Source organism: Antedon bifida, chromosome 4 (assembly GCF_963402885.1).
Source record: "Antedon bifida chromosome 4, ecAntBifi1.1, whole genome shotgun sequence".
NCBI lineage: Eukaryota > Metazoa > Echinodermata > Crinoidea > Comatulida > Antedonidae > Antedon > Antedon bifida.
This window is the reverse complement of record NC_136229.1, coordinates 23,361,259-23,377,695: the sequence shown is the minus strand read 5'-3', so window position 1 is coordinate 23,377,695 and position 16,437 is coordinate 23,361,259. Positions and strand designations below refer to the sequence as shown.

The 16,437-nt window shown below is 34.0% G+C and overlaps 1 protein-coding gene across 3 annotated transcripts; it reads right to left on the bottom strand.

The window, feature by feature from the left end:
- Positions 1-478: 478 nt before the first annotated feature.
- LOC144841058 (sphingosine 1-phosphate receptor 1-like) lies at positions 479-15,373 on the bottom strand. Of its 3 annotated transcripts, none has more exons than XM_078697233.1 (2): positions 15,173-15,373; positions 479-1,933 (listed from the first exon to the last, which is right to left on the bottom strand). In XM_078697233.1, exon 2 carries the CDS (start codon positions 1,919-1,921, stop codon positions 914-916), a length of 1,008 nt encoding a protein of 335 aa, XP_078553359.1. In that variant the 5' UTR covers positions 1,922-1,933; positions 15,173-15,373; the 3' UTR covers positions 479-913. The 3 variants fall into 3 exon arrangements, with proteins under 3 accessions (XP_078553359.1, XP_078553357.1, XP_078553358.1); XM_078697231.1 differs by lacking the exon at positions 15,173-15,373 and adding an exon at positions 7,604-7,687; XM_078697232.1 differs by lacking the exon at positions 15,173-15,373 and adding an exon at positions 2,101-2,204.
- Positions 15,374-16,437: the final 1,064 nt, after the last annotated feature.

The following is a 16,437-nucleotide window of genomic DNA, read 5'->3' as shown; positions in this document are numbered from 1 at the left end:
TATGTTTACACTATCAAACTTTATGTGACAAAACAATTTGATGTGCCCATATACGGACATGATGGTGTCATATCACTACTATATATTTGAACATATCACTATACCATATTTGGGCACTTTTTTTGTCAAACTAGTTTGATAGTGTAGACAGAGCTTTAAGTATTTCTTTGATCATTAACGAGTTCATTGCAGGACTAAATCGTTATGACAATTATTTAAACGCGGCGTTAAAGTTAAACGATACCATACTGCATTTAAACGCGTGCAAATGACGTCGTGCAAACTACCGTTACCGTCATAATAGGCGTTCTCATTGCTAAATAATGTTAAAGTATTATATCAGTATTTAAACGCGCACACGTCATCAGTTAGTGCATGCCATATCGTCACGTTTAAACGTACGCATCAGCAACAATTATGTTTTCACTGTCACTAGCACAAAGTACACGACCACAGAAAGTACATTACAGTACGTATATTTTAATATGTATAGCAAATAATTGAGATTTCTAATTTACTAAATAGGCTTAAGCCTACAGATAACAAATATTGCGTCTTAAACGTTTCACACAAACTTCACATGGATGGCCTGTCTCATTGATAGTCTGTCCGTCCGGTAACGCATTTGATGTCTTCATTTCATCAAATCAGGCAGATGGACGTATAGTTTGAGTTATTTCAGTATTCTTTATTTATTTATTTTTTTTCAAATTACTAAGATATATTAAACAGATTGGATGAGTAACACGACTACTCTCGATTTAATATACAGATGTATCAGAACTCTTGATCTCTCTTAGAATGGTAGCTCTTTTCATTCATCAGTGAAATCACGGCGGAGACAATAATTATCATGTCATAACATAAAATAAAATCTTAACAGTAGTTGAACGCGCACGTTTTGTTATAACTTCTAGGCCTCCATATGTAGATCTGTTAATGAAGTTGGCTTGTTTCTTAAATTTGAAGATGTCTCTTCATCAACGATAGACTTCTCCTGCACACACTTACAAGGACAGCAACTAAAAACACTACAGATAGCCTCTCGAAAATCTGGAAGATTTTTCCAGTAAATGATGGGATTTAAGGCGGAGTTGAATATACCTATGTTAAGAAGAAAACATGCGGTGATACTGGCGTAGTAACATTGACGATCGTTTGGTTCAACATTTAAGTAAACTTGCACCCCAATACGAAGGGCTTCAAAACTCCATGGAAACCAACAAAGTACAAACGTCACGACGATAATACCATACGCACGCAGAACTATCTTTGTCCGCTGATAGTCTTTCTTGCCAATGTAACTTTGTTTCTGCAAGTCCATCTTATGTATAGAATAAAATATAGCTATGTAGAGACAAACAACACCCACCATTACAATAATAACACTCAGTGGTGCAACGGTATACAGTATTAATATGTACACGTATGGCTTCATAGCCCATGGGACAAACAGGGCTAATGTTCCCACCCAAAGTCCGACACATGTCCATATTAACGGCGCGCTCTTTCTATTTTGATCTCGTTCAAGTCTTTTCGTCATGATAACCAGAACATAAAATCGTTCTATCGCTATTAAAAGTATAGTCAACACGGAGATAAATAACATTGAAAAGCTTATAACATCGATGACACTTGGGGGGCCTAGCATCTGAATCGGTAGTATGATGCCAGTGCAGAAGTCCGTCAGAGACAGACTGCAGATGAGCACGTTGTTTCGTTGGCGTAGTTTCCTGACTTTGTAGAAGGCAAAAAGGATAATCGAGTTTTCAGTTATGATGAAGAAGCAAAGTAGCAGTAGCTGAGCTATGTAGATGAGTAATATCACTTTGTTCTGATATAAACTGGTTTTTGTTATATCGGGTAGATCGCAATCATCAGGATTGAACTCATCCACTGTCTCATTTCCAAAGGACTCCATCGAAGAGGCAGCCTGAAAGACAAAGCAATACAGCGTAATTAATGTATTTCAAGTCTACAAATCGTGTCTTTGGCAAGATGAATATTTGTCTAACGGATATAAGAAACAACGTCTGGACACGGTTACATTAATGACTGGCCACGGAGACTATTACAACTTAAAACACCTATGCCACCTACTGTACTAATGCCTCAAAATGATATCTGGGAGGAACTCAAAACAACACCGCTCAGTGGGTAAGGAAGATGTCTGGCAAGTGGCTGGCATACAGAGCAGAGCAATCTACAACCACCAACACGGTGTGCTCGCATCGTAATGTCTTGATCACTCAGAGATAGATATATACATAAATTGAAGACAGTACGCTTCCATCTTGCCCGTGATTGGTTGTTTTTGTACTGCTCCGCTTTTAATATTCGTTATAATGTTTTTTTCTTGCAAATTTTAGACTTGGATGTCATAACTTAAATTAATCTTATTAGGCTTACGTGTGCACAAGAAATAACAAAGTGATATATTACCTAAATGTGATTAAGAAACTGTAATCTAAACTTAATGAAATGATTGAATGTTGAAACTGTTGTAATCGATAATTTTCAAAACTGTTCATTAATATCTATGGAAACGCGGTGACATTAAAGACGATTGTTTATTAATAGATTATACTATTTTAAAGGTAGGCCTATACTCATACTTATTACTAAGGATACGGATGATACATTGTCTATCATATTAAAAGTAAATGCGGTACTCTATAGCAAGGCAGTTAAATTGTGAATAATTTCTGCAGATATTACGATAATAATTCAAATTAAGCTTTGTTCCCATAAGAGACGCAAAGCAATGACGTAGGCACAACGAAAGTTAGTTGACCAATCACAAGCGACAGCTTTGATGATCATCGCGTTGTGATTGGTCAAACTTGCGTTCAAGGGGGAATCTTTTGAGTTACATAAAACCATGTATTTGCATTATAACCTAATAAACTAGTAAACATCCCTATTGTAATCGAATAAAATCAATCAGGTGGATTTATTTTGTTTCCATTATCATTTGTTAATTGTTCTTTCAGGCCAAATATCTGGTGATTGATCTCCGTTTGAGGGCTTGACCGAAACTGGGTCATTTTTAAATGACCCTCTGGAAAACCAAGTGTAAATTTGAAACAATGCCCAGAAGCAAATTTAACCAATTTGATTTGACATTCACGATGCCAACACTATATCCATGTTTGACAATTTTCTTAAGTATTTAAGAACGCAGATAAGAGTCTCATAATCTATCCATTAGGCCTGTGTGGTATGGACTCTCAGAGACGCCGCCGCCCTGAGCGTAAAGACCATTTAAACCGCACTTTTTTTTATAATGTATATCGTACTCTACTTAAGACAATACGATAGAACAAATCTTCTTTTATAAATGAATTTAGGATATAATGATATCTCCTTAGGGAAGTGACACCACGTAAATACAATAACATGATCATTTAAAATCACACAGATAGGTGTTTAATGTATAAACCGGACGTAACTGTCAAAAACACTTCATTTTGAGAAATTACGAGTAAAATATTAATGATGAAGGATTGACACAGATTTCATAAACCCACATCAAGAGAAATCTCACTGTAATAATCTTGCTTTTAAGATAAACAGTTTTGTACGTGTCAGTTTTTGGCAAATTAGTACCCTACTAACACAAAATGGAAATGGAGAAAGACAAATCCGAAGCATATTATAGCCTAATGGATTGACGCAGGTATGGAACATCGTCAATGATGAACATGTTAGTTTTAGTACAAAATGGTTGGTACATTAGTAGGCTTACCGATGTCACTCTTTCATGGTCGCTATTCAGTACCAACTGTTGTCATTTTCCTGGGCTCAGCCTTTTGTCACATATTTTGTTGCCGAAATAATGTTGTCAATTCAATTCAACAATAATAATAGTCTCAAGAAGTGTTCTATTTTTAAACATAACTTTACATATCAAACTATTGATTCACATAACATCACAGAAGCACAAAAAAACAGTGGAAACAAACGCAATACTTGCGATGCCTTTATGATAAAAACATCATAATAAAAGCTTGGTTCTCGTTTAATTAATTGGTTTTCTTTTGCGTAAGCCTATATACGTAATTGAAAGATAAAACAAAAACAAAAAACAAAAAAACTCAAAAGATATTAATTAGAAATTTAATTTGAAATTTAGCATAATGGTTTAGTTTGTTGAAAGGAAATGAATTTAATTACATCTAACTTTAATAGATTTTTCTCAATATGGACTATCTTAATTGAATGTTATGAATTTAGATTAATTACCAATAATATGTAGACATATTAATGAATACTTATGCAAGCTCACTTCATCATTGATATTTTCGACGCCGCGGAGTAATATCAGCGTTTGGCACGCATGTTTCCATGGTGACGATTGTCAAATTTGAATTGCGCTTGTCAATCGCAAAATTGGTCAAATAGCTTGAACACACCCTTAAAACTCCGTTCTTTTGTCAAATCCTTTTATATCCCCCTTTCCACCCTCAAAGTAACAAAAGACAGCTTATTATGTATTAAACGGTTCGTTGTTATTATACGGTTTAATGGAAATATGGTAATCTGTTAATTGTAGGAGTTCAAAAGAAGTAGGTTAAAAACTAATTTCTCCATGGTTGAAATAACATCAGAATGGCATATTACATGGTTTCGTAGATCAAGCACTTCCATTGCAGGACCCTGAATCGAAATGTATACGCTCTTTTATCTAAATGGACCTGACAATCTAGGCCTACTGTATTGAAATCACGATATGCTGAAAAATCCACCAGATTAAGGAGATGTCTCTATAAATGGCAATCTCCAAAATGGAGTATTTACGTAACACAACTTAAGGATAATATTGGCACAGGTTTTATATGTGGTTCGCAAGTGATACTGTCACGGTATTTGTCTATGAGAATGGGCAAATTAAGATACAGTTTCGAGAATCAGCTAGAAAATTATTATTGTTATTATTAGGCCTATAGGCCTACCATAATATCAATCAAAACCGCAATCTCTTATTTGATAGCTATACCTATGTTGTGATTTCTCCCGATTTTCCGTATATCTTAATTGTATAATAGTTTTTTAAAGTTCCGTAATACATAAATCATATTCGGCAATATTATAATTACTGTACCATAGGAATAATTTTCGTCATAATTGTTAGGGTTCGGTATGAGACACTGTATTTGTAATATAAATGAAGTTGAAGATGAATATCATTTTGTTACGGTTTGCTCTCGTTACAAGGAAATCAGAAAAAAAAAAAATTTATACCTTCTTTATTTTTTGAAAATCCAAATACTTTTAAATTCTGCCGTTTAATGTCATCACAGGATCCAGTAATTATTGCTAATCTATCTAAATATATTTATCATGCTTATAAGTTAAGATATATGTTTTGCTTAGAGAACGAAATTAATTAATTCATTTATCTTGTGACCATAAATTGCTTTATTTTTCAATGTAATTATTATTTTGTTAATTACTAGGGGCCAGAGGCCTAAAGTTAATAAAGTCAGGCGATAAGCCTGAATGAATGAATGAATGAATGTATTCAGGAATTTGCTTAATAATATTATAATAAAATATGAGACAATTGTATGTTAGAGGATGCTCGGCTACGATTTGCATCATCAGATGATAATTAACCTTGTTGTGTGCAGTACAATCGATATGGTTTACTAACCCGTTCTGCACTTTCTATGCTACAAACAAACTAATTCAATTACCGTCTAAAAAACACAATAGAGATTTGTTTATTCCTATTTACTAAAACAGTTTCTGATTAATTGGATTTGTGGCCATACCTAACGCTCATAAATAATATATTACAACAATAATATATACATTAATAATATCATTATTTGCCACTCTCCTACTACAAAAAACATATCAGGTTTCAACTATTGAATGTTGTGTTCTGTTTTTCTGTTTTTTTTTCATCTTAGATTTAGTAGACATACGCGTCTACATCTAACTCTAAAGCTTGATCTCACTATACTAGGTCGCAAAGCAAAACATATTATAATGTAATTATGTTCTGCTCTCTGATATTAAATTTAATTATAAGAGATTCCATTAATGCAGACATGAATATAAGTTTTGTTTACATGTTAAGCTACACCAAAAAAAATGGAAGTGCAAGTGCAGCGTCACCGCCATAAAAACCAATCGGTGCCGGTGCTAAAAAGGGAAAATTACAATACATTACCAATTAGAATCTTGAGTTAATGTGACATTAAATTCCTCCATGAATGTTGTTAGAATAATTGAACCCTGATATTTAGTTTGCTTAACTAGATCTCTGTATGACAGCATGACGTGTTGTCCTAGAAATCTTCTTCAAAGCAGGAGAATTATCGACTTGCTATAATAAATATTCACAAATCAAAACTATAACTTACTTAGGCCTATAATATGAACTGCATTTAACCAGTGTCCTGTCATTCAACAACAGCGGCCACGAACTCAGTTAGATCGACTGGAGGCCTGGGACAACCCTCAAACAATACCGTTCAGTTACGCCTTTGTTACGCTGTCAACCATGCGTTAAAATAATAAATGAATTATTGTATGAAGCGCTCAAAAGGGCTGCTTTGAACACAATGGCACTCAAAATAAACATACAGTAGGCCTAGTAAACATCCACATTAACAAATAACTTTCGAACAAAAGGTTTCTCCAAATGATTATAGTATTTGGTACAACTGTCGGAATGGAAACCCATTTGATAAAAGCAACTGTCCGAGGGGAAACCATGCGTCGAAGGTTCAACACAAAAGCGGGAAATATCATTCTTTAGATTATTTCATAATTATAATTAATAAATCAACATTTTCTTTAATGAAGTATTGTCCCCCAAGAACATAAATGAAGATTAAAAAGACTTTGAATTGGCCATTTCACCGTTTTAATAAAACAAAAAAAAGATGAATAAAATAATGTTTTAATTTTAAAATTCAACCAAAAACACACTGACTTCCAGTCAATTTAACTGTATTTTTCCTTTAGATTACATGCTGAACTATAAATCATTTTGTTAACAGCGAATAAAGACTCTCTAGTTACAAATACAATACTATCCTATAAGCCATTACTATAAATATCATAATGTCGTATTATGAAGACAACATTAATCACAATATAGAATCTGACCACGATGGTGTACGTGTATCTGAGCTTGATTATAGTTGATTATTTCGGTGTCATCGACCCAAATTTTCATTTTCATGGATCACAAGCGACAGTTCCGATGATCCATCGCGTCAAAATGTGGTGCGCTTACATCATTCTCTTGCGTTGCGGAAACTTTGCTCTAAAGAACGCCGTTTTCTCAATGTCAACATATTTTCTCATACAATTTTTACATTTTCATTTGATGTCATACTCATTCAACAGCGAGAACTAGCCAATTACAGAATGGATAAACGGGAGTTGTAATTACTAATTACAACTCCCTGGATAAACTATTACTTTATCGAATAGAACAAGTCGTTTTTATCTTTGATTTAAAAATGGGATCGAATCTCGAAAAAAATCCCCTAATAATTATAGACTTTTTAAGAGCTCACATTTGAAATGCAATAGTTTCGAGAAAAAAAAATCAGAATATAAAGAAATATATTTGACTTACCATTAACGTGATTTGATATTGTTATTGACACGTTAAAAGCTTTTTAAACTGAGACGATAAATGTTACCGTTAAATTAGAATATTTCAAAATTGAGATGCGTATTATCGATTAATATTGATCATTGTTTCCAAGCGCACACTTCTTAAGTATGAACACGAGTTCAGATCTTGTTCACAATCCACTCATCCTTATGAAAACGCAATTAAATTATTATGAACGCGTTCCATTGGCTAGACACAAGGGAGCATCAGATACAGTTACAATCAAGTATAATTACTTGGTATTTGAAAATGATATGCTAATAAATAGATGATACTATACTCCTACCCAATGATAACAACAATAATAGCAGTAATGACGAAATCTTCAACAAATATAATTTGATTACAGTGATCCACACTGCTCGTGTACGTATACCATTAACACGATATTGGGCATTAGAAATACTTATATTCTGAATTTAGTAGGCATAGGCCTATTTTTAATGTAATGTTTCATCACGAATTGGCTAACACATGAAAAAAAAACTAATAGGCCTAATAAATACGCGTATAAAAAGTGATAATGCATGGTGCGGGTACAAAAATAACATAATTAAAACCGCCAATCAAAAATAATTACCTTAGGCCTACATACAACAGGATGAACTAGGACGCGGACACATTTTGACGCGATGGATCATCGGAACTGTCGCTTGTGATCCATGAAAATGAAAATTTGGGTCGATGACACCGAAATAATCAACTATAATCAAGCTCAGATACACGTACACCATCGTGGTCAGATTCTATATTGTGATTAATGTTGTCTTCATAATACGACATTATGATATTTATAGTAATGGCTTATAGGATAGTATTGTATTTGTAACTAGAGAGTCTTTATTCGCTGTTAACAAAATGATTTATAGTTCAGCATGTAATCTAAAGGAAAAATACAGTTAAATTGACTGGAAGTCAGGTGTTTTTGGTTGAATTTTTTTTTTCGTGGTGGTAAGCCGATAAATCAAGAAAAACCAGTAAAAGAAAGAAATTAACATAACAGTTCAAAATGTGTCAAGGATTATTAGAAACTAATTGAATTAACAATTAGTTTAATTAAAATTAAATTAAATTAAACTGAAAATAGTCCTGTTGCGCATTTGTACAACTGAGAACTTGTGCAGTTCCATGTCGTACCACGCCGTACTTGGACGCAACGCAACGACGTGGCGCAACACAAGTGAAGTTTATCTCAGCGACAGTTCATAAAACTACTTGAGATGTGCCTACGTCATTGCGTTGTGTCCAAGTGGGAACGAACCTAGAACGCCGTTTTCTTCTCAATATCAACATATTTTCTCATACAAGGCCCAGATGAAGAAGGGATCTCTCATGACGTCATGTTCTTTCATGGTAAAACGTTAGTTTACGATATTGGTTGTTTGCAATAATTCGACAAATAATTAATTCAATAATAACCTATCCGACACAATTAATTCCCGAGGTACTTATATTATTTAGGTAGACAAGATTTATACAAAAATAATTTACTACATAGTTTTTGATTAGCCAGAGAGAAGCCCAACATCATTTCCAACACGAAGCAAGAACTTACGCGCAACGCAAGTAATTTGACCAATCACAAGCGATAGATTATTCGAACTGTCGCATGTCATTGGTCAACTCACTTGCGTCTATATGTCCTTGTGTTTCGTCCTAGTGGGAACCAAGCTTTAGTCTCAACATATTTCACCAAATATTCTAAAATAAATAACTTTTCTGTACTGAATATCTCAAAGATTTAATTAGTCAAATTAGGCCTAAATTAATATTAGCCAGTATTAACACGAGCACTTCTGTGCATGTTGCCGAATTAATTAGGGTATAAAGTCAATCTCTTGGTAAATACAAATTCTACCGTTGTCTTTGACAAGCAAATATTTAATTATAGGCGTTAGTATTTGAACAATTCTTGTAATGGTATACCAGTATATTAAACCGCAATATCTTTAAAATGGAAAAGGATAGGTGGAGTATACTATATTGGAATATGCATATTTGCTAAATATATTATAGAACATTTCATTTTAGACCAAGATAATTGAAATTGTCATTACACTAAAACATGTTTTGCTCGAAATGCAAACGTTTGACGCTTCATTATCGACAATTCCATCCGGAAATTAACGTTCAGCAATTTATCGGGCATATTATACAGACAACAACATTGCTTGCTATCCTCTGAATTAATGTATTACGATATTACCTCACAATTTGAACAAATTGACTTTTTTCAGTCTACTAAAAATGCAAAAGTAGGATATTTATTATAATATCATTAACGTCATATCAAGGCAATAATCGTTGTTAAATTGTCTTGGTTGTATCGAGTTAGATCTATGCTAAGGCTTGGTTTCCACTAGCGATGCAACGTAACGCAACCTACGCAACGTAAGAAAATGCTCTTCCAATTGCGTTGCTTTGCGTTCTAGTGTGGCGCCAAGTTTTTGGAATATTACCTATTTGTCTATTCAATTCAATATTCAATTTATTCTGGATTTCATGAACAATACAACCAATAAAATAACACACATGCTAGACCCGGGGACTCAACAGCGAACGAAATCATTATTATTTATAGGCCTATTATTTATTATTGGAAATAAAGATTTTGATCATCATTTACGCATAAGAAAATGTGTCAAAATAAGCATAACTTTTTGGTACAGCTCCGGTAGTGGAGCTGTAGCTTGATAGTTAATGTGCTTGCCTTCCAATATCAAGGTGCAGGATTTAATACTCACGACCTAGTGTAACTCACGACTCGTTCAGCTCCACTTCCTAAGTCTCAAATGAGACGACTTAGTTTTATATATGCATGATAAATTATAAAATAGTTTATCCATCCTGTAACTGACGAGTTTGTGCTCGCTGTTGGATGAGTATGACATAAAAAAAAAGAAAAAAAATGAAATAAATTAACGGAATGGACACAATTCATTTTATACAACGCGTCTGCCACAACTTGTTGTTATCGCCGAGAAATTAATCTACGTAACCCTCGCATACACGTCGATTAAACATATCACTGTTGCGTATATCGATATTAGATTCCTTCAAAGTATCAATAAAGACCGTCGTTATAGACGGACTGACATTTAAAGATATTAACATCGACATATTATGCTTGTTTAATTTACTATGTATCTTATACGTGTGAATAGCCACACAAGCTAATTAGGATTTAACCTGATACATTGTTATGACATTACAAATGGAAGAAGATGGACATTATTGATTGAATGAACGAATGATTGATTAAAGGAAAGACACAAGAAAAGAATGAATTATTACAGGAGGAGAAAGGAAGTTTATGTATGTACGAATGAACGAATAAAGAAAGGGAACCATATTGTGATGAACAAATTAACATGTCTCTCTACACATTATTAACTACACTGTGGTGACCTAAACTGACAGGTCTAATTAGGTCGGGAGCGAAAAAAATAGATTTCAACATACTAACTATCATGAAATACAACATACTTAAATTACTGTATTGATTATAATGAAATCGAGATCAACTGAATGTCAAAGAGACGTATACAAGCGTGTACGAATAAAGAAAGGGAACCACACTGTTACGAACAAATTAAATAATGGAGGGAATGCAATGGGATAGAAAATGAAAAGAAGTAGGTTAATGAATAAACGACGAAGTGAGGATGAATAATCAACCTAACAAGCACTCATATCTGGAACTAAAATAATTGATTCTGTGCGCGCGATTACCATATGAAACTAAACAGACACTTGGTATTTATCTTAATGAAGATTTTCATAATGCTAAAGTGCTGTCGAGACCCTTACGGCTATTTCCTACATTATTTTCAGAGTTCATTACAGAGTTACTTTATCATAATTACGCGTTGAAAAAAAACAGAATTTAAAAGATGAAGTTTTGGTTTAGTTTTAATCTTTGTGTCCTCCTTTGAATAATACATCACCTTATAGAATCATCAATCAATTAAAACAATTGAAGTTCAAACTGACGTCTGTCTACTACAGTTAACAGCACAATGAAAGTAAACTAAACGTATTGAGCAAGCAGATAACATAACTATTAATATAGGTTTTTACAAAAAATTACGGTACCAGATGAAACAAACCGTAAATGAGTATCCCATGCGCAAACCAAACCACTCGAGCCAAGCCTCGCCTTTCAAGACGATACGACATTGGTGCTATAAGGACCCTGCCTCTAAGTCATTCATTCCATAGTCTAATCATTGGTCTACTAAGTTACATCCTCTTCAAATCTTTTTGCCGCGTATTATCGTTATCTCTCCTCCTTTCTTTCAAAATCACTACGGATGTTGTATTTCTAACCCTTCTGGGCATCATTCTCTTCATCTTAATCTTGCCACTTTCATAAAGTCTTCATTATTTTACCCTCCCTTGTTTACCACCACCTTCCAGGCCTATTCATAAAACAACCCCCTTTCATCATCACCATCATCTACCGTACTAGATAACAAAAACTAGTTAATCTAGCGAGCAATTTATCATTTGTTTTTGACGCATGGTTACAAACACTGAAATTAGAAAGATGAGATGAGATATCGTAATTAGAAAGCAGTCTGCTAGAGATAGATTTTCAATTCCACATAATTATCTAGGGTCGAACTAACATAAGAAACGATCTAACCAGACGGGCACGCCATATAAATAGGTCTCCGTCCCCATTCATTACATAATAGATGATTTGATTTGATTTTATTTTATTCGGTTTCAACATATTACAAGACAATTTGAATAGAAACAATTTACAAGCAAATACATTAAATAAGAAACCAAGGATAGCCTATAAAGTCGAAAAAAATCGGGTCTTTTAAAAAACAGCATAGACAATCACAACAAATATATAAACATACAAATGAAACACGCATAACAATAAAATATGGCAGAAGATATACAATTTAAAAATGTTAAAATATCAGACAATAGCAATTGGCATAAGACTTGATAAGTGCTTTTTAACAACATGTTTAAAAATATTATTATTGATAATACATTTTACTTCATTAGGTAAATTGTTGTAATAATTTGCTTTCAATATTTAAATATCTAATTCTAGCTCAATTTTACCAATATGCTCACGGGGACCTAGATTAAGAATGAAACGTACAGTCTTGTTTTGGATAATTTGGAGTTTCTTCTTTAGGTCTAGATTGAGTCCAGAGAACCAAGAGGTGGAGCTATATATAGTCTTGGTGGCTTTGGATGAGAGCATGGATTAGATAATAAACCTCATTTCAGCAAAATACACAAAATGCGGGAATTAAAATCTTCTTCACGTGCATGCCATGTCATATAAGGCCTATGAACGTCGGCGCTTATGGCTTTATAATACAGTGTAGTTAATTCTCAGTAACTATGAACACGTATTCGCATAAGTTCTATTGCAATTAAAATACCGTATATTCTCGGGTATAATCCCACATATCCCCTACTTTATGTCTGGTATTACAAACAGGCATATCTCCCCGAGTATAGTCCCAGTATTGATTTTTGGTCTTTTGATGAGTTTTTACAAGAAATGCTTACCAGACATTCCCCGGATATAGTCCCATCCCCACAGTCAGCCCAATTTTGTGTTCTGGGGTGGGATTTTACCAAGATATACGGGTAATATAAATCAACTAAAAACTACGATCTTCGAAACTGCACTATTAATTATTATCTCAGTTTTTATTAAGAAAGTAACCCCACAGCTAGGCTACACTTTTCTACAAAATAAAAATCTCTGTACCTACAAATAAAGATAAAATACACTATGGTGACGACATGGCCATCTAAACTGACTAGGTTTAATTATATACAGTACTAACTATATGAAATACAACATATAAATCTAAGTTAATTTATTCCTATGATGAATTTGAAATCAACACTATGAATGTAAAAGACAGACTACATTAAAGAGCAACAACAATACATTATAAAGAGAAGAAGAAAGGTAAACAGCAGCAACAGCCAATTCAATGTTTATTTATTTGTTGAACATTCACCTTTGAATTCCGATTGGTTTCTCTTGTACCCATTTCACACCCAGAGTGTCTTCGGAGTTTTGCTTTTGGTGTGAAAGGGGTATTGGACGCAACGCAAGAACGTAATCGCACCACCGCAAGAAATGTTACCAATCACGATGCAATAGACCATACAGATTGTCACTTGTGATTGGTCAACTCACTGGTGCGCTTAACGCGTTGCGTACAAGTGCAAATCAAGCTTGAACGAATCATTAATGTTTTCGTAAGGAAATAACGAAGTAATTGTTCAGTTAACGTATGTTAATACTTATCAGATTGGTTTGTTTACGTTCATGTCACAAATATTTATTTTAAACTCGCTTCACCTAGTAGCACACACTTGAACGAAAAGACTTTACCCTTTTTGCAGACAGAAGGAAGTGTAATACCGTTTGTGATTGGGAAAATAAATGTTATGTACTGGGTATGTTAGATGCCCCAAGTCTGTTTAAAAACCAATAATAAGTCGTCGCCGTGTATAATTAGACTAGGGTAGGGGGTAGGGTGATGGGATGACAGGGAAGCGAGTGGAAGATGAAAGTTCATCAATGTGCAGCCTTGAACCGTGTATAATGTATGCTAAGCCTACAGGCAGTAACAATGTACCGAAATGGCCTCAGTGAGTGAGGAACATCAAATAGATTATCATTTATGCTGCTGCACCTGGAAACAATTGTAAAAAATTCGAGCAATCTGGCCACTGGCATACCCTTCACCTTTTAAATTAAAGCCCCTAGAGAATTCTTCTGGCCTATTACTGCATTCCTAAACGTGGCCTATTACTGCATTCCTAAACGTGGCCTATTACTGCATTCCTAAACGTGGCCTATTACTGCATTCCTAAACGTTCATAAAACACAAAATGAACTATGTGAAAATAAAGTTGTATACAAATTGACCTACCAAGTTTTAGGAATTGTAGAAGTTGTATACAAATTGACCTACCAAGTTTTAGGAATTGTAGAAGTTGTATACAAATTGACCTACCAAGTTTTAGGAATTGTAGAAGTTGTATACAAATTGACCTACCAAGTTTTAGGAATTGTAGAAGTTGTAGATAAATTGACCTACCAAGTTTTAGGAATTGTAGAAGTTGTAGATAAATTGACCTACCAAGTTTTAGGAATTGTAGAAGTTGTAGATAAATTGACCTACCAAGTTTTAGGAATTGTAGAAGTTGTAGATAAATTGACGGCGGCGGGGCAATGACAAACCTAAGATTTCAAAGATTATGTATTTTCTTTAATATCAGAAAAATATTTAAATTTACAAATAATCTAATTTAGTCGAAGAGCTCTCCTGTTATCATGGTAGGCGCGCTGCACAGTCACTACAGTATATATGGAGCACTTCAATCCGAATTTCCTCAGATTTTGATGTTTATAAAAATCAGAAATCTGCGCACACACACACCATCTTCATTCATAATAAATATATCTTGAGAAGAATACAATATACAAACACAAACAAAGTAGATGATACATATCTTACTTACGTGGTTAGGAAGTTCTCACAGCAGATGACGCTTGAATGTAGTAATGTAAAATACACTATAGGCCTACAAAATGCGATCTCTTGCTATATAATAATTGTCGCTAATAATACAGTAATTCAAATAATTTAAAATCGTAAAAAGCGCGGTTGAATACCGTCTTGAATTGGAGACACTGACGAGTTTCTACGTAACACACGCTGTCATGCTGAACTCATCAATGATGGAATTGTAACCTGTTTCTTCAAAAAGGTGACGTATGCACAGTATACGCCAATAGTAACATAACCATTCTATAGCCATTAATCACTGATGGCTGTATGTACATAACAAGATGGCCTAATTTTCCCTGTAGATTCAGACAGTTAGAATTACTGTATTTATAGTATGTGGATGGTTAAAGATGATTTATTATAGGACCGTTTTTTTTTAGATGTAGGCCTAGATATTTCTTTGGGCTTGCTTGGTCTGTGCTGAACGGAAGTCTACGTATAGATAGGTTTACGCATGCGTCAAACTTGTAGCACAAAAACAGCTATAGCCTCTACGCACTTCGAAACGCGTGTACGTGTAGGCCTACAATAATAATCGTTTAACGGGAGAAATAAACGGATGTAATACCAGACAGAAACGAAACGCATTAACGCGTGTACAAATAAAATAGCGGCCTGCAAACGTTCAGAAACTAATAGTATACACATTATAGGCCTACAAAAAATTACAAAGAAGGTAAAGATAAATAAACGCCGACCCAATATACAAAAATATGAAACAAAAATGATTGCAAATTGCAGGATTTAATCGAATTAAAATGCAATTTTAAATGAAGAGTAGGCCTATATCACAAAATGGCCGAGGACATTACGTACGACGCCCTCTAAACGCGCCCTCCCCTCCCACTATCCATTCGGCGTCGTTTGAGACGGTCATTTCAACGGGTCATTTTGTTTATACAAAACGAAAAACAAACAAAATCAGTCATCAATACAAATTAAAACAGAAATTACAGTATTTCTTTCGTGCCGATGATGATGCTTAAAACAATAGAAACCATTGTTGTGGTTTTCAATTTCGATTTCCTGATTAATAAAGATATAAATCAATATTAATCATGACCTGATAGTTAGTGTAAGCTTATACCTTCCAAAGACATTGCGTTGTAAGCTGGATTCTGTAAAGAACTATATTATTAACTATGGATGGTTGTAAGGAAAACTACGAGTTCAACCTAAAGAACAGAAAACACCTAATTGTTTTCATAATTTATA